The sequence below is a fragment of the Heloderma suspectum genome, chromosome 12, assembly GCF_057233095.1.
Source record: "Heloderma suspectum isolate Gila_16-S chromosome 12, 16-S_ref, whole genome shotgun sequence".
NCBI classification, from domain to species: Eukaryota; Metazoa; Chordata; class Lepidosauria; order Squamata; family Helodermatidae; genus Heloderma; species Heloderma suspectum.
In genome coordinates this window covers 15,833,729-15,855,501 of record NC_139469.1, presented here as the reverse complement: position 1 = coordinate 15,855,501, position 21,773 = coordinate 15,833,729, and the positions used below count along the sequence as shown (strand labels likewise).

Sequence of the window (21,773 nt, the reverse complement as noted above, 5' to 3'; positions counted from 1 at the left end):
TGTTACCATGAGCCTATCTCTGCGCCAAGCAAAAGGCAAGGCACTCTGTGTGTGTGTGCGCGCGCGTGCGTGTGTGCGCACGTCTTGTTTCAGCTGGCAGCAGCAGCTCTACCAACCAGGCCCCCTAGACCTGATGTTTCTGATATGGGGAGATCAAACAAAGGGCTACTGGAGAAAACACACTGAACATTAAGGTTGCATGACCCTAGAAGGGGAGCTCATGGGAAGTTTGGTGTGACCAAAAGACAGAAGTTCCACATTTCCTTTAAAGATATAAGAACGATGTTATTGTGATTTGAGAGCAGAAAGCCTTTTACCAACCCGATCTGCTTTTGCCATCACAGCAGTTTTGAGACAAGAGAGAGCTACAAAAAAAGTACAAGTTTTATATGCAATTTATGCATGTAAAAATATGTCAGCATATTTCACCTTAAATCTCTTACTGGCAGTAACTAGGCCATGAAAGAGGCATTTCAGCCTTCTAGAATGGGGGGAAAGCTGCACAGAAGCCAGGAAACCAAACCATCAGAGGTTAGGGGAAAGGGGGAGTGGCCAGGGGAAGGCAGAGGGCCAGACCCCCAGAGAGCTTGATATAAGCTCCTTATGCCTGAAGTTCTGCACCCCTGCATTATATAGGTGGATAAGACCCAAAGGTGGTAACTTACCCAAAGCCCTTTGTAACCATTGAGTCTGGATTTCAAACCATATTCTCGATCAAACTAGATAGGATGGCTACAGACCTGTTAGTTTGGGGCAGTTTTGAAAGGAAAGGGGGGGCGCGTTGCTTCCTCCCTGCTCATGAATTGCCTTCTCATAGTCTGTCTCCCCACTTGCTTTCTGCTCAGTTGATCTCCAATACTGGAAACACGTTTGGCTGGGGGAGAGCCTGTGGAAAGTTAAGTGGTGGAAACCAAGAGTACTCTGCTGCACGTGGCCACTTGCCCTTTTTTCAGGGCCAGCGTCAAGGATAGGCATGGTTGGGCACCTGCCGAGGGGCCACACCCCAACAGGGGCCCACTGACAAGATCCCACCGGAGTTGCTCCTCCTCTTCACCCTTGCAACCTGCTTGCTCACCTGCCTCTTGCTCTGGCCCAGACAATGGAGGTGGTGAAAAAGAGGAGCAAGAGATGCCACGGCCTGCTTCCTCACTGGCAGTTTGCCTGCCAAGCAAGCAAGTGGGAGCAGTGAGAAAGAGGATGAGGAGCAGGTGACAATGGCAGTGAGAAGGTAGACTCACGCAGGGAGGGACCTGCTGAGGGTGTCTTGGCCAAGGGCCCTCCAAAAACGGGAGCTGGCACAGCCCTCTGCTCCCTGCTTTATACACGCCTGGGGAAAGCCCAGGTTAAAAAGCATGGATCAGTCATTATCACATCTGGTTTGGCTGTAAACATAACATGCTCAACCACAGCTTCTATAAGTGACTTCTGTACCTGAAAAATTTGCACGGGGATGTCAGGAATGATTCTGAGTGTGTGGGGATAGTTAGCAGCTCAGACTCAGAATGGGAACAGCCAGAACCGGGGCAGGCTCCCTCCCTAGTGGCTCAGATATGAATAGGCGTTCTTCTCCGGACCTTGGCACACAGATGGCTCGACCTGAAGGGCCCCCCCCTTTCCTCCTCTATAAGAACCTAGGTCTCGGGAGAGGAGGAGAGTGAGGGGCGTGACTTGAAGGGTGCTAGAGTAGGGATGTATGAAAGTCACTTACCTTTTCGAAGGGTGACATTTGCACTGGGGGGGAGGCACTCCATCCCTCCCCCTGAAATTCTCCCCGGCCAGCTCCACTGTGCAGCAACTCCGCGGAGCTGCCGGCCGGGGCCGCCCGTAGCCGGACATCCGGCCGCTGAGCAGCCTGCACAGGGACGCAAATGGCGGCCGCCATAGCCACCGCCATTTGCATCCCTGTATTTTGCTGTGATAGGCTACGTAAATATTTACATAGCCTATCACGGCAAAAAAAAAGAGAGAACACAAATGGCAGCAGCTATGGCGGCCTATTACAGCAAAAGACAGGGGCGCAAATGGTGTAGCGGCCGCCATTTGCACCCCTGTCTTTTGCTGTAATAGGCTACGTAAATATTTATGTAGCCTATCACGGCAAAAAAAAAGGGAACGCAAATGGAGGCTGCCGTAGCCGCCACGATTTGCGTTCCCCCCCTTTTTTTTTTGCCATGATAGGCTACGTAAGTATTTACGTAGCCTATCACAGCTATAATTAAGAAGCGAATGGCGGCCACAGATGCCTTTCGCGGGGTGGGGGGGCGGGGGGCTTCGTTCCACCACAGATTTCGGGGGGCTGAATGCACTGGCATTCGGCCTCATCGAGATCCATGGTGGAATTCTCTGACATCCCTATGCTAGAGTCCAGAGCAGAGCAAAGCAGGAAAAGTTAGAGGCAGAGCTTAGACGTTCCACCTGGTTAGCTATGCATGATAGCTTACATAGGAGAGCACAACTGTAAGGGAGGAGCATCCCCCCCCCCCCGCAGTTATTCTGGCTGGCAAGTTCTTGTTTCGAAATGCTGGCAACGTCTCTGATTCCCACTTGGCTCCTCTTTTGATATTCGTAATTGTGTGCAGTAGCTGTTTTCCTTTGTAGCCTGAGAGTCTCCAAGGATTTGCATTTGTAAAGAGCCTGGTTGTTAACTAATATAGTAGTGAGCCTGAAGCCTGGAGTGTGTGATTGTGAAGGGAGAGGACCAAGGGACCTGACAATACCATGGTCAATGGTATCAAAAGCCGATGAGAGATCAAGCGGAATTAACAGGGTTGCACTCCCCTTGTCCCTGTCTTGATAAAGGTCATCCATCAGGGCGACCAAGGCTGATTCAGTCCTATAACCAGATTGAAACCCAGACTGGAATGGGTCTAGATCATCAGTATCCTCCAAGAGTGCCTGCAGTTTTTGACTTCCTGGGTGATGCACCAGTTTATTCTTGGAGAGATTTTGGTAAGGTGCCTGCTCCTGGGTAGAGTGCCTGTGGTTTGAACCTTCTCCACTTGTAGTCTATCTGTCTGAGAGTGGATTGGTGGAGCCCCAAATCCTTAGAAATGGTTTTGTAACCCTTTCTAGAGTGATGAGCAGCAATAACTGCCTTTCCGAGGTCCTCAGAGATGTGGTGAAGACCAATTTCACAATGTTTCTGATCCTTCTATAGGATGGGGCCTCCCAAACTCACCCCTGAAATCTACTGAATTACTTAAACACCTGATTCTCATTCTTCCCTGTAATTGAACTGATGCAACCAGGGGTTCATTTATGATTAAAGTAGTGATCCTGAAGCCTGGTACCCTGGAGTGTGTGACTGTGACTGGAGAGGACCAAGGGACCTGACAGGGGAAGGGCTGAAACGCATTACTGCCTCAGGGAGAAATGTCAGGTCAGGTCTTGGCCAAAATCTGGGAGAAGGCACAGCTGGGTTGTGCGTTCATTCCCAAGCAAACCAAGAGCCAGAGGCAATGGATGTGTCAGACGCAGGATGGTGGACAGGTTGTGGAGGAGGCAGGGAAGGATCACAAGGGCCACAGGCTGATCTCGTGGTCAGAACAGGCGGGTAGTCAGATTGCAAAGAAGATGGGGGAGCCAACACAGTCTGTGAGCTTTTCTACACAGGACTGTTAATCTGCTGTATCTACTTCCAGTTTCATCGCAGAATTGAGCTCCAAGCTCTACACAAAGAGCTTTTCCTTTCCTGCTTTTCTGCTACATAACCCCTAGGTGGTGCTGTGCTATAGCAGAATAGTGCAAATACGCAAGTAGAAAATACATTTTCTTTTGCTTTCAAAATAACGCTCAATTTTCACAAATAACACTCCATTTTCCCTACTCTAAACAAACCTGGGAAGGTGCTCTTAAAAAACAGAAGTGAAACTGGAGGGTCATGACGTGGTCTAAACAACCCATAAACAACCACAAGTAAGGAATGGTGAGCGCAAAATAAATTCCTCATGTAGAAAAGCTCTGCGTGGCTATGTGCTGAGGCAAGTCACTCAGATGGAGGAAGCAACTTGGATGTGAGGGGTTTTCTAAGGTTTGGTGTGTCCTTATTGGCCAGTGGGGTCAGCTGACGGTATTTAGGCCCCACAGAGCCTAATCTGCCTGCTGTACTGAGGGACCAGAGCACTGGTGACATAGGAAATAATGTGCCATAGACTGGCTGTTGGAGGCCCTACTTCAAGTCCTCCCTTGGTGCCTTACAAACATATCTTGGTGCCTTACAAACATATCTTTCCACTCCTAGAGTCGAATGAGACTTGTGTCTTTCTCAGAAGTAGTAACTTGTACCTGTGGCATGAGGTCGTCTTCCCATACCTGATTTCTTCTATCAAGTCTCTTTTGAAATAGTTAGCTTGTTGGAATTGGGCCCAGTATCTTTCCCTTAATTAACAGCTTGGCCCCTTTCTTTTTCCAACGTAACTGGGAGCAGGCGTCTGACTGCTTTGCCCTCCTCCTATGGCTAGCCCGGATAAAAGTATGTGGAGTTCCTGCTCCTTTGAGACTGGGGGTCCATCGGTAGCTGGATGTGTTATTGTTCTGGGCCTGGCTCCCCTCCAGACAAGGTGGGTGGAGGCGCGTGAGGTATCTCCTGATGACTCCCTTGAGGGGAATAAGTTTGGAGCTTGTGCAGGTTAGATAGCTTAAAGGCTTAGGTTTGTTTTTCTGTTTTATGTATCCTCTGTTCTTTTGTCTCTGGATGTCAGGGTTGCCTCTGAGCATATAGAGTGTCAGAGTAACTCAGATTCTGAGGAAAAGCTGCAACATGTGGGGGAGGAACTTTCCCAGGCTTCAGAGGCACAGCTGCACAGAGAGCCCCCAGCCTTTCCTAACCGTGGGAGTGATAGTGAACAGGGGGAGGTGAGGGAAGAACAACCTGAACTTTTAGACGCAAGACGCAGACACGGGCACAAGCGGGAAGTCGCAGGGGCGGAACTTCAGTGCTCTGCCTGATTGGCTCGGCGTCAACAGCTGCGACTAGAAGTGTCATGGGAGCGGGGGAGATCTTCCCCTCCCACCCCTTAACTTAAGTGAGCTTGCCGCCTTTTTCCCAAATGGAGACCAACTTTCGTAGTTTCCCTTTGAACTCCCTGAAGGCTGTTTCTTTTGTAGTCTGTGAGTCTCTAGCAATTTGCATCTGTATGCCTCATCAGGGTGAATGGAATTGAAGCCTTGGAAATGCAGCCTCTGGTCTGAGTGCTGACTTGGAGTTCTCAGCCGGGCAAAAAAGGGAATCCTGACACTGTAAAAGCTCCTTTGATAATGAATGTATTTTTTCTTCTAATTTGCATGGGAAGTATGTGATGGAGGTTTCTGACCAAAACTACCAGGGAAAGAGTTTGGTCTCCCCATGTAGCCTAACCACTCTGGAACTCATAGACTCATAGGGTTGGAAGGGGCCTACAAGCCCATCGAGACCAACCCCCTGCTCAATGCAGGAAGCCTGATTCCCAGGCGGTCTCCTATCCAAGTACTAACCAGGGCTGACCCTGCTTAGCTTCCGAGAACAGATGAGATCAGGCACATCCAGCCCTTTCTACCAAGGCTGGGCATAGGAGAGTTGCTGCATAAAGCGGCTCGAGTTAACCCCATCTCCATCACAGTACCTTTCACCATAACCTTTTCTAATGTAACGCTTTTAGATGAACCTGAACCCCAGCGCCAGTAAGGTGAAATCATGGCATGGTCTTCAACGTTCAGGATGCATTTTATTTTTGTTTCAATAGGAAGCCATCGATTGTTTGGTGTCGTTTTGGAAGCAAAGGTTTGCATCCTGATTGATACATCTGGGTCCATGGACTGCTCTTTGGAGCTTGTCACCAAAGAGCTCACCTCCCTTATCTGGGACCAGCTGAGGAAGAATAATACCAAGTAAGGAATTCACAGGGAGGACCTAGGGAGGTGGTGGGCTCTCCCTCACTGGAGGCATTCAAGATGAGGCTGGACAGCCGTCTGTCAGGGATGCTCTGACTTAGATTCCTGCACTGAGCAGGGGGTTGGACTCAATGGACTTATAGGCCCCTTCCAACCCTACTGTTCTATGATTCTATGACACTTAGGCCTGTTGGGTGTCAAGGTGCTCCCCTCCCCACCAAAGTTGGCCCCTTACTGTTATGTAAATCAGTCTTGTGTAACTTTCCTCAACTGTGTTCATTCGATTAAAGGGTTAAATTGAAGTAGGATTTGACTGCTAATTCAGCACTCCGCTTCTGTACACAGAACTGGGGGTGGGCACCATCTTGCCCTTTGCCTCAGGCAGCAAAATGCCTTGGGCCTTCCATGAGTTCATAGCTGGCCAGCTAGATGTGGCAGGAGTAAATTACGAGAGGGAAGACAGCAAGGTTGTGCTGCCTTTCAAAAGGTGGGGAGTTGGTTTGCTAGCAACTGTTCAGATCTCAGCTAATGTAGGTAGGCATTTCTTAGCAGATAATGCTGAGGTAATCACCTCAGACAAGCCAAATCTGAGCCTCTTTTTCTTAGCCAACCGTCTCTGAAATACAGACAGACGATTCACATGACAAGAGCTGTGTTAACAATGAAGTCATTTCTTAGCCCAGTGGAGGTGGGGTGACAACCTAACTTGATTTGACCTGTTGATGGGTAGGTGTCTTCCTTTCCAGGTTCAGCCTGATCAGTTTTGCAGAAGATGTTGATGTTTGGCAAGAATGCCTTGTGGAAGCCACCAATGAAGCATGCCATGATGCCGCACAGTGGCTGTCAATGTTTCGAGCACATGGGAATACATCCATCCTCAAAGCTTTACAGGTTTGTTAAGTAGGATAGAATGTTTTATGTGTACTGGAGCTACCACAAATTCTAGACTGTGTGTGTCTGGAGTCACTATCATAGAGAGTAGGCGTCTCCCTACCAAAAATCCTGGGTATCCATCCATCCATCCGTCCATCTATCCAGCCATCCTTCCCTCCTCTATTCAAGTGGAATATCAGCCCCCCCCCCACCTGGTACCCTTCAGATGTTTTGGACTACAGCTCCCAGCATTCCTGACCATTGGCCATGCTGGCTGGGGCTGATGAGAGTTGAAGTCCAAAACATTTGGAGAGCACCAGGTTGGAGAAGACTGCTGGAGTAGAATCTTTCTGTAGACAATTTTGGAGGAAGGTCCACCATTTTATACATGATTTTTTTGTAGCACAGAAGCACTTGAGGGAGTGGGGAATGAGTGGCGCCAATCCACTTATATGTTGAGAGTTGAGTTTGATCTTGTGCAAACTAGCTCTGAAGCACAGACAAAGAATAAATCAAAAAGTTAAGGATAAAAAGGCAGCTTTACCTGTGGGATGGATTAATTTTACCACAGTGTTCTATTGCACAGGTTGATATTTAGGCTATCGTATTCTGCTTTTCAGAGGGCTTTCGGTCTCCAAGATGTAGAGGCTCTGTATGTTCTGACTGATGGGAAACCAGACACCAGCTGCAATTTAGTTCTCAAAGAAATTGAAATGCTTATGAAGAAACGAGCAATAAAAATCCACACTATTTCATTTAATTGCTCAAACAGGTAGGTGTCGCTTTGCTGAAAAAGTTGACTTTTTAATTTTATTTTGGATGACATATGAAATTGTCAATATTCACATGCTCTTCTCCTCCCTGAAATGCTGCACGTTACTTACTATTACAACTGAGCTCAAACCGCCTTGAAAATGTTCAGAACCACCAAGACCAATTTCCAAGGGTCTTTTCGTAAAGTCCATTTTTTTAATAAAAATAAACATTAACAAGTTACGTTGACCTGGTTCCCACATCATAACAACCCAGAGTATGGGTTGGGTATGGGTTGTTGTTGAATCGTGAGTTGTCCATACTTGTGAACCCTGCACTATGGTTTAACTATGGGTTGTTAAGCATGAACAACCCATAGTTTACAACTCTACGACAAACCATGGGTTCTCTTTCTGGATTGTTCGTGGTGAACAACCCATAGTTAAACCTTAGTACAGGGTTTGCACGCAACAGCAATCCATGATCCAAAAACAACCTATACTCAACCCATTCTCTGGCTTGTCGTTACATGCGAACCAGGCCAATGTCTGTTGATACAAGTTACAAACACACACACATGGGCACACCGCATTCTTCCTAGTCCTTTAACCAGTTATGGGCAAACCCCAATAAGATCAATTCAGATTGGGACCAGTGGTTATGAGTGACAGTGGGTGACTTCTCCTAGCAGTGATGCAATTTTGTTCATGAGGTCAAGTTCATGCGTATTGGAACATCACATCTAGTCATCTGCATCAAGACGGCTTCCTTAAAAGAGATGTGATGAAAAAAACCATCATCTCTGGAGAACAACACTAAAGCCTTCCTCTTTTCTTTTTTCTTTTCTTTGTCTTCAACAGAGGAGCAAATGACTTTCTCAAGAAATTGGCCTTCCAGACAGGTGGACGCTACCATCGGTGCCACGGGGATTTGGACGGACAGCTGGCAGCGCATCGGCTCCTATCAGAAGGTTTTAAAGATGAGGATGTGCGTTCAGTTGGTGCTATCTCTTGTGTTGCCTCCTATTTTCCTGGGTCCTGGCTGGAGCCAAGTTGGTTTTCCCGTAGTTGCGATGTTGTGCAGAAAAAGGCAACTCAAATGATCAAGGGGCTGGAGCATCTCCCCGATGAGAGGAGGTTACAACAGCTGGGATTGTTTAGCTTGGAAAAAAGGGGGGTAAGGGGAAACATGATAGAGGTCTACAAAATTATGCCTGGTGTGGAGAATGTGGATAGGGAGACATTTTTCTCCCTCTATCATAATACTAGAACCTGGGGTCATCCCATGAAGCTGATTAGTGGGAGATTCAGGACAGATCTAAGGAAAGACTTCTTCACACCGTGCATAGTTAAACTCTGGAACTCGCGACCACAGGCTGTAGTGATGGCCACCAATCTGGATGGCTTTAAAAGTGGACAAATTCCTGGAGGAGAAGGCTATCAATGGCTATCAGTCTTGATGGCGATGGGTTCCCTCCAGTACCAGAGGCAGTGAGTCTATGTACACCAGTTGCTGGGGAACATGGGTGGGAGGGAGCTGTTGCACTCCTGTCCTGCTTGTGGGTTCCTGGTCGACAGCTGGTTGGACACTGTGTGAACAGAATGCTGGACTAGATGGACCCTTGGTCTGATCCAGCAGGGCTCTTCTGATGTTCTTGGAGGTTGCATGTGCGTGTGCGCGCGCGTGCGCACATGTGCAGCCTCCCAGTGGCACTTTGTCGATCCCTGGCTGATGGCAGCGGCCAGATTGTGCTCCTCGGGGGTGGGCAACTTGGTGCCCTCCAGATGCTTTGGCCTACAATTTCCATCGTCCCTCACCATTGGCTATGCTGGTGTAGGAGCTGGGCCCAGCACCCTGGTCTCCCCACCCCCCACTGAGCTTAGTAGATGGTAGGGGCAGCAGCGGGGACGGATCGGGACAGGTGGCAGCTGGGACGAGAAGCATCACAGGGACAGGCAGCGCTGAAGGGAGTGGGAGCTCCAGGCGCCTGATTCTCCCTTGGTCTAGCCCTGGGAAGTGCCGGGCTTGGCAGCTCTAGCTGCTCCCACTGCCCACTCTGGGTTTCTGAGGGCACTTGGGCATGACGCCCTCCATGGGCCCCCTCCCTCCGTGAGCCTGCCTTCTCACCACCATGGTCACCATCTGCTCTGGCCCCTCCTCCTCCTCCTCCTCATTGCTGCTGCTTGCTGGCTTGGCAGGCAGAGCGCCAGTGAGAGGTAAGCCGTGGCATCTGCCCCTCCTTCTATCCACCTCTGTTGTCTGGGCCGGAGCAAGAGGCAGGCGAACACACAGATTGCACTGGTGAAGTGGAGCCATTCCGAGTGGCTCTTGTCACCGCGCCCCTGCTGGGGCAAGGGACCTCAGCAGGTGCCCACCCATGCCTACCCTCGACGCCAGCACTGGCTGTTGCCATCTTCATGTCTGCACGTAGATGTCCTTTTTTTCTGGTGTTCATAAGCTGTGTCCATGATAAGTGTGGTGTGAAAGAGAAGATTTTCAAACGTAAGTCTTTTACAGGCATTCAAAGGAAATTGCTGTACATCCAGACAAGTGCATTCTTGTTTTCTTGTGTCAGGATCCAGTTTTCCCTTTGTTTGAAGGAGATGATCTAAAGAAACTTGCTGAGGAAGTAGCGAAAGCTAGGAGCTATTTAATGCAGGCCAAGTTCTTTCGGTGAGTGCCAGCTGTCGGCTTTCAGTCATACTAACTTCCACTACATTCCTTACAGTGGCCAGTAATTCCCTGCTCATTTGAGGCATTGGTTACAATATTTTGTAAGCAGGGCTGATCTGTGAGTGTTTTCCAAACAAGAGGTCAGTGCAGCTTGCAAAGCAATATAAACTGTTGAGGACACCCTGCCACCCATCTTTCCTAAAGAAAAACCGAAGGGGACTTGCATTGTTAACAAATGCATGGGGGAAATCCTGCTCTCCGTGTGGAAAGGTGAAGCACAAAACCACTCAGCACATGGTGTCAGCTGCCATGCAGAATACATGATAAAGTTCCCCCCCCCCCAAATATTTCCATCCTGCCTAACTATCCTCACATGGGACTTGCAACATTTTCATCAGAAATTTAAAACAAACATTTATTTATTACATTTTATATCCCACCTTTCCTCTAAGACGATCAAGATGGCATGCATGGTTTTTTTAACAACTACCACCGCTTTATCCTCACAACAAATGAGTGAGGTAGGCCGGACTGAAAGATAATGACTTGCCCAAGCTCACTCATGGTTGACTGGGGATCTGAACATGGGTCTCCTTGGTCATAGCTCAACACTAGTTTGTTTATTTGTTTGTTTATTTCTTTAAAGTATTTTTTATCCTGCTCCGCAGCCAAAAAAAGCTCCTGGACCAACTTACATAGAAACAGTAAAATGAAACAGCCCCTGCTTGCAGACTTACTATGTAAAAAGACACAGCACACAAGTGTTGCACAAAATGCTAGTGTCGCCCCCTGGAGGCTAGTCCAATTTGCCCCAAAGAGGAGAGTCAACTTCAGGCTGGGTCCAACTCGATTTTATTGTTTGCAAACAGTTCGACAAAGGAGCTCACGCTCAAAAGCAGAGTCGACCCTGGGCAACCCCCGCGCTACAGTTTTATCACTTAGCCTGCATTCCTCAGCCAGCGTGTTACTTTTGATTGGTTGCCAGCGGTTTGCTTAGCAACCTTATCTTAGGGTCACTGTCTGCTCATTCCAGGCATGCGCAGCTCTTACAGTACTACGTGCTGCTTAAGACACATACAATGGCTTTTAGGTTACATTTTTACTACAATTCCCCCCTCAAAAGGCTTTTCTCAAATTTATACTCTCTTTGGTCCAGCGGTGGACTACGCACTTAAAGGCGCAAACTATTATCGCTGTGGCATTGATGGTTTTCTCTAAACAGCAAGTGAGGCCTAGGACGCCTTTGTTCTAGCTACTAGAATGTTGACAACAAAAACACTTTTTTTTTTGAACTTTTGGAACTCAGTTTTGTTCCGTTCATCAGGAACCCTTGAAACGAGAGCGCCCTCTTTCTGTAGAGCTACTTGAGTCCTTTCAGGGGTTCATTATTCCAACGGTGACCTTCAGGTGGGTCATCTTCCGGTGTGACCCTCTCTGGTGCAGGTGATGCCTTTATTCAGTGTGATGAATCCACTTCTTTTCTTTGGCGACTTTTATAGCTGTGTGAGTGGTAAGTAGGATCTGAAACAGACCCTTCTGCTCCTTGGTAGGTGGTTCATCTTTCTAGGACTGGATTAGCACCCAATCGCTGGGATTGAGATTATGCACTGGAGCATCTAAAGGCCAGGATTGGTGCGGTGTCGCAAACCTGTGAAAACAAAACAGACTGCAAAGCAGTAACATAACCTTGAATCTTAAAACTTTTACTTTTAAATTCACATTTAAGCTATCAGCCATAGGTAATATCCGAGGTGGGCGCTTATAGAACGTTTAAAGGGTGTCAATTTAATCCTTTCCTTGGGGGTGCACCGTACTCGAGTCAAGGTGATTGGCAAGGCCTGTGGCCTTTCAACTTAATCTTTAAACAAATTCTAGTGAGCATTGTCTTTAAGGTGCGGTCACTTGGTTTTATCATTACTAGCAGGTACCGATAGCCATGAGTCTGGGGCAACTCTGAAAAGTCAATTTGAAATCTCTGAAAAGGATAGTAAGCGCATGGGCGACTTCTCATTTGAGCTGGGGGCTCAAACATCTTTGAATCATTTTTGAGGCACAAAGGGCAGTCAGCCACTGTTCTCAGGTCTTGGTCTAACCTGAAGGAGGTGCTATCTGCCTCAGGCGCACCCAAAATCAGGGTGTTAAAGGGGGAATGATCCCTTTATTAGCTAACCATAATTTTTGAACTTCTCAATGAGCGGCTTCAAGCCTGCACAGGTGGCTTTTTTCAGAGGATACTGCCTTACGCACACAGGGCTCTCCCTTTTTAAAGAAGATTTTAATTTGTGCTATGCATTTGGTCGGGCAGGGGTTCTGTCTGCCCACACACATGGATTAACATTCTCTAAAATCTCAGTCCCTTTGGCCTCTGACACAATCTTGATTGCTTAAAGGGCCATTCGATAATTTGAGCCCTGCATTGCTGGCAGCTGTACTACAATCTGATTATCACGGAAGAAGATTTTAGCTTGCAGTTTTGTTAACAAGTCCCGCCCCAAGAGGGCAACCAGGTATGCAGATGAAACTACAAAGGCATGTTCCAGTATGTTATTTCCAGTCTTCGTGAGGAGGGGCTTACACATGGGCAATTTAGTTTGTTTTTTTCCCCTTTAATTCCTTTTATAGTTACATGCTTTCCACTTTCTCTTGCCGGGGGGCTTCACAGGGATCATAGAAAATGTGGCTCCATTATCTACTAGGGCTTTACAGTCCTTGCCACCAACCCTTACTTTTACCTTGGGATTCTCCCGAGCGTTTGTTCGTAGGGTGGTGGCCCTTCAGCTAGACTCCCCCCCACTGGAGGACCCTGCCAGCATTTGGCAGCCTTCAGGGTGAGTCTCTTTTCTCTTTTCTTTCAGCTCTGGACAGTCTTTCTTCCAATGTCTCTTCTCTCGGCAATACGCACATTTAGTGAGCCCCGGTCGGCCCTTTCCTTTTCTGCCCCCCCCCCCTTCTGGTCGCTTCTGTGCTCTCAAGCTGCTGTTTATATCTCCGCCCATGGTGGCTGCCAGCATTGCCTTTTCCTTTTTCCAGGAATGGCACTTTTTTCATGTGCTCTCATGTGCACCATAGCTCTAAAAACTTCATGATCTGGGGTCTGATAAGGCTTAAGCAGGCGGTGATATTAAGGCTTGCTTCAATTTAAGAAAAGCCTTTTTTATTTTAATTGTCCACTTCTAGTGGGTAATATTTTTGTTAAAGCTTCATACGGGGGCTTCACCCCTTTTTTATGGCTACTATAGCCTCCCTCTTGTAACAGGCACACTTATCTTTTGGCTTGCCTGTTCTGCAGATCATGTTTCAAATTTTCTGTGCCATGCACCAGTTTTAACTCTTTGTCTTCTCTGCAAGTTAGGCTGTTTGCCATTGCTTCGACAGAGACTCGCTTGCTTAGATCTTCTTACTAATCTCAACGACACACATTTGAGATAAGCTTTCTTTCTTTTTTAAGCCTTTTTGTCTGCTACTTTCTTCTGCCTTCTTTTATACCTTTTTCATATCATTAAAATCTAACACCATGACTGGAAAACATTTGTTTTGTATAGTAGGGCATGGTGGAGCAGATCTAACCATTATACTGCTCCTCTGACTGCATGGTCAGGGCCCATCAAAATTAAGGGAAGGGCGTTCTCATACATGCAAAGAGTTCCAAGCCACCATTTTTGCATCGGCAACTCCACACTGCATGAGTTTTGGCAGAGTGTCAGGTTTGCCTCTGAGCAAATGGAACGTCAGAACAGTTCAGATTTTGAGAAAGAGCCCCATTTAACACATGGGGCAGGAACTTTCTTAGGCTTCAGAAACACAGCTGGGCTTAGAAGTATCACGGGAGAGTGGGGGACTCTTTCTCTCTCACCTCTTAAGTTAAGAGAATTTGCTGCCCCCCTTTTTAAAGGGAAACTAACTTTCGTAGTTTCTCTTTGAACTTTTTGAAGGCTGTTTCCTTTGTAGTCTATGAATCTCTAGCAATTTGTATCTGTATGCTTCATTAGCGTAAATGAAATCAAAGCCTTGGAAATCATAGAATCATAGAATAGTAGGGTTGGAAGGGGCTTACAAGGCCATCGAGTCCAACCCCTTGCCCAGTGCAGGAATCTAAATCAGAGCATCCCTGACAGATGGCTGTCCAGCCTCGTCTTGAATGCCTCCAGGGTGGGAGAGCCCACCACCTCCCCAGGTAATTGGTTCCATTGTCGTATTGCTCTAACAGTCAGGACGTTTCTCCTGATGTTCAGCTGGAATCCAGCTTCCTGTCACTTGAGCCCATTATTCCGTGTCCTGCACTCTGGGATGATTGAGAAGAGATCCTGGCCTTCCTCTCTGGGACAACCTTTTAAGTACTTGAAGAGTGCTATCAGATCTCCTCTCAGTCTTCTCTTCTCAAGGCTAAATATGCCCAGTTCTTTCAGTCAAATGCAGCTTTTTATCTGAGTGTTGAAATCACAAATCAAACTGTACACTGAGCTGATCACAAACAAACACACAATCTACAACAATGGGAGTTTAAGGCTATGACAAGCCTCACAGTACTTTTTATGGCAAGTCTTTAACTGTCTAAAGTTCCAGTCCATGTGCAGAGTGCCTCTAACAAAGAAGGCTTTGGGCCATAAAGAAGGGATGTTTTTAACAAAAGCTCTGTGTCTCTTCATCAGTTCGAATGGGGAAGGTGTAACCTTACACCTCTTCTAGATTCCTCCACAGATAAGAACAGAGCAGTGCTGCTCAACTTTCTAGCTGTGATGCTTTTCTTGTTTGTTTGTTTTTTTGCAAATCTCACTCTTTTGTCAGGTCCTCACAGACACCTTCCAGCCTCTCTGCTTGCTAAGGCTAAACCAGCCATGGCGAAGGGGGGTTAGGCAAGTCCCCCTTGGCTCTGCTCTGAGTAGGCTGACAGAGATAAGCTTACACAGACCCTGATATTTTAAGAACTTGCTCTGTCTTTGTTTCTTGATTTTGCCACAGTCTTTAAGACGTCAAACAAATCTCTTTCTTCAGAAGTTGCAACGTTTTTTAACTGCTTTTGCTTCTTCTAACAAACTTGGATACGGTGGCAGACAAACTGTCTCTGGAGAGCCCCCTCCCTCTCCCAACAACCTCTCCTCCCAACCTAACAGACCGAATAAGACCGGGGGGGGGGGGCCCTCAGGGCACCTTGGGCAGGGTCTCCCAGTCTTCAAGCTCCTTCCGTGGGGCTTGAATCAGGGAGAACAGGGGCTTTGGGCTTCACCTCGGAGCATACCATCATGACTTTACAATATTGAACTTTATATTCAACCTTTTCTCGCCTTCAGTGGATTTTGGTTGGCACTCATCCAAATGCTGATAACCTCACTTTCCCTGAGGCAAATTTATTTCTTACTACTTGATTCAGACACCACCCGGGGTCTCTTGCCCCTGTGGTCCTTTGCCAGTAACACATTTACACATTTACACTTCTGTAACTAAGGGGGATTCTTTCTGCACCAATTCAACCAACCATCAATATAGGCGAATTGATCCCATTGCCCATTATTCACCACATTTTTATATACAGCATTTACAAGATTTACACCAAAGGATCCTATGTCTGGCCAACTAATTCCAAATGCTGGCCATTCCAATTGACAGAGTGTAACCAGCTTGCCTTTCGACATCTTAGTACACGGAGTCTGACAAACCTCAGACGCTTGACTTTGCTAAAGTTCTTTAGCATGCATCCCAAGGGAGTGGCAGAGCTTTCTAAACGGGAGCTACCCGCCCCCATTGTGCCTACCTCTATTTGAAACCATACACAGAGCCTGACAAACCTCCGACACTTACACGGAGTCTGACAAACCTCAGACGTTTACACAGAGTCTGACAAACCTCAGACGCTCCGAAGGCAACTCAAACAGAAAGACAGAAGGGAAATCAAGTACTTACTCTGCCCAACACCCTAGTGCCGTCTCTTCAGACCCGTTCAGCCTGGTTGACTCAATCAATGGAGTCCACGCCTTTAACCTCCTGGGTGTCCCGACCCCCGTTCTCTGGTGTCGTGGCAGACCTCAAAGGCAGTCCGGCGCGCCCCACAGGCACCTTTGCCGGTTCTGTCGTTTGACCCCAGGGTGGTCCAAGGGACTCCTGGCTAGCTCGCCAGTTTGTTGCACAAAATGCTAGTTTCACCCCCAGGAGGCTAGTCCAAATTTGCCCCAAAGAGGAGAGTCAACTTCAGGCTGGGTCCAACTCGATTTTATTGTTTGCAAACAGTTCGACAAAGGAGCTCACGCTCAAAAGCAGAGTCGACCCTGGGCAACCCCCGCGCTACAGTTTTATCACTTAGCCTGCATTCCTCAGCCAGCGTGTTACTTTTGATTGGTTGCCAGCGGTTTGCTTAGCAACCTTATCTTAGGGTTACTGTCTGCTCATTCCAGGCATGCGCAGCTCTTACAGTACTACGTGCTGCTTAAGACACATACAATGGCTTTTAGGTTACATTTTTACTACACAAGGAAAAAGGGATGGGTAGGGAAGAGGAAAAAATGCTGTACCTCTGGCAGTCTTGGTGTGATGTGAAAAGAATCCTAATAATATTTTTTGCCTCATTTTTTTTTCTTTTACTAGATCACTATTAGAACAAAAATTAAATCAAAAAGACCATTCCTCCTAATGCAGCTGCCTCCAGGTAGGATGTTTGGTTTTTTTTTAGATCTTCTGAAACAAAATAAGTATGCATTTTTCAGACATGGTTGCCAAGTATACTCAGACTTTGAAGAGGTTCAAGGATTCATCAGACATGTGTGAATCTGCAAAGAGCTTCATTTAGTGCTGTTTATTTGGACAGATCGGAAGTGGCAAAGGGTATTTGTCATTGCAAGAACTCCCTGGAAGTAGATTCAGGCCAAGCTGCATTAACTCAGACCAGACTTTAAACAGAGGATTCTGCCATGTTACACTCCAGACTAGGGAGATGTAGATGTACGCTTTTAGTGCTGGAAATGATCTCAAACTCAGCCAGGGCCAACAGAGGTCTGCCACACTCACTGACAGCTATAACCTAACTGTCCTGTAATCTGTTTTTCCCCTCCTTTCCCCAAAGTTCTGCTTGGTTTCTCTTAAAGGAGCTGTAACTATCAACAGACAAAGGCAAAAGGTCAGGCACACTGTCATTACTTTTCACACCAGGGTGTCTAGCAGAGGTCCTCCCATCACCTGCTCCCTGACCCTTTTTACCTGGCGATGCCTGGGGTTGAAACTGGGATGCACTGCGTGCAAAGCAGGTGCCCTACCACTGAGCGATATGGTCCTTTCAAAAGGACGGGTCCATTGAAAACTTGATTTGGAACCCTACAGATATTTTGTATTTGGTTCTAGATCTTTACAGAAGCCACTTATCAGATTTGGAAAGGCTGGAAATAAATATTTTAAATAAAGACATGACTATCTTTTATTATTTATTTGCTTACTTGCTTGTTGCATTTATATCCCGCCTTTCCTCCAAGGAGCCCAAGGCAGCGCACATCCTCCTCCTCTCCATTTTATCCCCACAAGAACCCTGTGAGGCAGGCTAGGCTGAAAGCCATGCTGGCTTCAGGTTTTTGAGGGCCCTTGGGCAAGACACCTTAAGTGAGCCCCCTCGCTCAGTGAGCCTCCCTTCCCACCAACACTGCTTCTCATCCTCTTTCTCCTCATTGCTGTGACTTGCTTGCTCGACAGGCAGAGCCGTTGAGCAAGCAGGCCCTGGCATCTGCTGCACCTTCTTTTCGTTACTGTCTGGGCCAGAGTGAGAAGCAGGTGAACAAGCAGGTTGCAATGGTAAAAAGGAGGAGCGACTCCAGGGTACCCTTGTCAATAGGCCCCTGCTGGGGTATGGGCCCTTGGTAGGTGCCTGACCATGCCTACCTTTGACCTCGGCCCTGGCTAAGAGCCAGCGGGCCTATTCAGAAGTAACACTAAGCCATGATGGTTAAGGAATTTGCGCAAACCACAGTGGCTTAGCATGTCAGGTGGGGGGAGCAAAACCTGCTAACCATGGTTCCAGAACCACCCCAGCTAACCACCCCCCAGCAGCAGGATTTAGGGGCCCCAGGGTAGCTTACTGTTACATGTGTCGTGCTCCCCGGTGGTTAAAATGGGCTTTGGGTGGCGTACAGGCTGTGACCATAGAGACAGTGGCCTAGAGCGTCCGGCACTTTCAGCAATGCTCTAGCTGGCGTGGTCTTCCTCTGTTGTCGTTGACACATTGCGATGAGTGGAGCGGTTGCTGCACACGTTTTCACGGCATGAGGGCCGCGGGGATCACCAGCAGCGGTGGCAGGAGGGTGGTTAGAGTGACTACAGAGGCGTGTGACGGGTGCGTGCATCGCAGTTACCTTAACACACACACCCCTAACCACCCTCCCCCTGTGCATGTCTGAACAGGCCCAGTGACTGACCCAAAGTCTCCTAGTGAGCTTCACGGCTCAGTGGGGACTAGAACCCAGGTCTCTCCAGTTCCAGTCCAACGCTCTAGCCACTACACCATGCTGGCTCCCTGATTAAGTGATGTTATCCCCATCATTTTTTTATTTTTTTTTACAGAGCACTGAGATGGCAGAGGAGGCTTGCAGGAACAGTATCTGAGGTGTGGCGGTACATTTCTTCATGCACACACAAATCCTAGAATGAAAACGAATGTGCTTTGAAGACGAATGTGCTTTGAAGATCTTTTGGACAGCTCTGTGCGTGCGAGCACACGTGCGCATGCATTTTTATGTTTCCCTCAAACGTTTGTGCCATCCCAAATGGGGCAGCACAAGTGACTCCCCAAAGTAGCAGATGCATGACTGATTCAACCTTCAGGTAAGGCGTGCCGGTACAAGCATGGCCATGATCCAGGGCGCATTTGGCACAGTGTGCAGGAATCGTTTTTCTTCTTTTTGAGGAAACACACTTCCAAGGATCTGCTTGATTGTGGATGTGACTGGTTTCTCTGTAGCTCAAGAAGCGGGGCAAAATATTGAGGCAATGGGGTCACTTCCAGGCTATTCTGCCAAACTGAGATGCTGCCTGTCATCTCCCTAGGCCAGGGGTGAGCAATTTGCGGCCCTTCAAATATTTGGGCCTACAACTCCCATCCACAGTTGGTGATATACGTGCACCTCTTCAGTTTAAATCTAAGCCGAGTTTTCTGAAATGGACCTTCAACCTGTGCTGAAGAGTCACCATGGAAACCAGCTATACCGTTTGCCAATTGTCCACTTTGTGAAGAGTGGTTTAACTAGTGTTTATATGGAACTTGACTACTTCATATGATGAGTCCCCACTCGGCTTCCTCCTACCCTTATTTCTCTCACCACAGAAATAATGAGAAGATCCTACCATTTCTCACCTGAAACTAATATTCTCTTCGTAGTCCTGGAAATAGTATAAAGTCCTTGATGCAATATATTCTCTAAGCATTAGGCGACAAGAACCAGGTAGTTTACGATGTCGATTGTGTGTTCTGTATTAGAAGGAGCCTGTATAATTTGATATCTCCTAAAGTTATGTTTTTTATTAAATATCAAAAAAAATACTGCCTGTGTAAGTGCTTTGTAAATGAGAGCTGTAAAATCTTTGCAGTGATAGTGTCATGCAACACCCAAACATCCAGTTTCTCTATGAGCTTCTCTACATGAGGCATTTATTGTGCGCTTGTCCTTCCTTATTTACAGTTGTTCATGGGTTCTTTAGATGACAACATGACCCTCCAGTTTTGCTTTTGTTTGTAAACAGCATTGGGGGGGGGGTAGAGCAAGGAAAATGGGGTATTATTTCTGAAAGTAAAAGAAAGTGCTTTTCTGTGTGTTTTTTGGCACTATTCTGCTATACTACAGTGCCACCTAGAGGTTATATAGCAGAAAAGCAGGAAAGGAAACGCTCCTTGTGTAGTGCTCAGATCTCAATTCTGCAATAAAACTGAGAGTAGATGCAGCTGATTAAGAGCCTCCTGTAGAAAAGCCCTATATTACACTTTTTTTCTGAGTGCCAAGCCTACCCATTGGTCATTGAATTGGGGGCAGAGATAGTAGTGGCTTTGGAATAAGTGTGTGCATGCCTTAATTTGTATAATAATAACAAACTGCTTTCTCCAGAACCCTGTCTTTTGGATAGGTAGGTGCTTTGTTTCATGCAAGACCTACTTCAGATCTGAGGTGAAGCCTTGCTTCAGTTTGTTTTCCGAAGTTGCAGGCTTCTCCCTGAGGACTAGAATGGAAAAACTCAACAAATGCCTATAATGTTGTAGTTTGGGGGTAGAATTGAATAAAATTTTCAAGTCAAGTAGCCCCTTTTGAATAGATGAAGCTTGCCAAATTTCAGACAAATAGGTTCAGGGGTGTTTGTGCAAGAGGAGCCTTGGGGTGTATTTAAAAAGGGATTTCCTCCCTTGTCCCTGTGATGTTGTGGGCAATTTGCATGAACATGATGTACACTATGGAGAAGCCCCTAGGTAAGTTCCCTGCAAAATTTCAGAACAAGAGGTGCAGGGCTTAAGGAGTTATGATGAATGAAAACCAGAGTAAGGCATTTTGAGCTTATCTACACAAAGCATTTCTTGTGCACTCATCATTCTTTACTCACAGTTGTTTACAGGTTCTTTAGCCAATTACATGACCCTCCAGTTTCCCTTCTGTTTTTAAAGAGCACTTTCACAGGAAGTTTTGAGAGCAGGGAAAATGCGGTATTGTGCAAATGAAACAAAATGCATTTTTTCACATGTTTAAATGTTATTCTACAGTACCACAGCGCCATCTGCGCTTATGTAGTGGAAAAATAGGAAAGCTCTTTGTGAGCTTTTCTACACAAGGCTGTTATTCTGCTGTATCTACTTTGGGTTTCATTGAAGAATTGAGATCCGAACTCTACACAAAGAGCTTTTCTTTCCTGCTTTTCCACCACATAACTTCTCAGTAACTTGGAGGTTACCAGAGCATAAACTACTGAAGCCAGGTTATCCCTATCCAGATAGGGGCATAGCTGGGCCACGCACTGAAGGTGGTAGAAAGCATTCAGTGCCACGGAGGCCACCTGAGCCTCAAGTAACAAAGATGGCTCCGAGAGAACCGCCAAGTTACGAACCTGTCAGACTGCCAGCAAAGAGCCAGGCCCTTCTCATGTTTCACAGGGATGCTCAGAGTCAGAGCAGGAGGAGAGGGAATGTCTGCCCAGCCCAAGAAAGAGATGCCAACTGCAACAACTGTCTCAGATGTATTGCCTGCTCCCTTTGGAACTTCAAATGCTGATTCTCCCGGCTTTTGACTTCGATTTCCTCTCAACCAATGCTTTTGCCATGTTCCCAGCTTGGCATTTCTGACTTCCCAGTAACGACCCTGCATTTCTTGGCCAATCTCTTGATTTTATCTGACTTCAGCTGGCTGACTAAGGATGACTAAAGCATAATAAATGAAATGAAACTGTTACAATGTGACTACCATAAAGGCAATGATAAAAGAATTAATGCAATATAGAAACTAACTGCATTTATTAATTAAGGCATACTTTGGTTTAACACCCTCTCTGGTCCAGCTAACTTAAGCATTTTAAATTCCTAGCTATAAGAGAAATACGATCTACCAATCCCGTGGAGAGTTCAGGCTTCTTAGATGGTTTCCAGGCAAAAAGTTCCCAAAAAG

The 21,773-nt window shown here is 46.9% G+C and overlaps 1 protein-coding gene across 1 annotated transcript in view; it reads left to right on the top strand.

Moving 5' to 3' along the window:
- The window catches only part of VWA3A (von Willebrand factor A domain containing 3A), a 67,590-nt gene extending 46,057 nt beyond the window's left edge, over window positions 1-21,533 (top strand). Inside the window, 7 exon segments of the mRNA XM_084817870.1 lie at window positions 5,721-5,865; window positions 6,615-6,759; window positions 7,362-7,513; window positions 8,355-8,481; window positions 10,070-10,167; window positions 16,744-16,804; window positions 21,441-21,533. Coding sequence (XP_084673996.1) covers window positions 5,721-5,865; window positions 6,615-6,759; window positions 7,362-7,513; window positions 8,355-8,481; window positions 10,070-10,167; window positions 16,744-16,804; window positions 21,441-21,533 — 821 coding nt within the window.
- The last annotated feature ends 240 nt before the right edge of the window (window positions 21,534-21,773 follow it).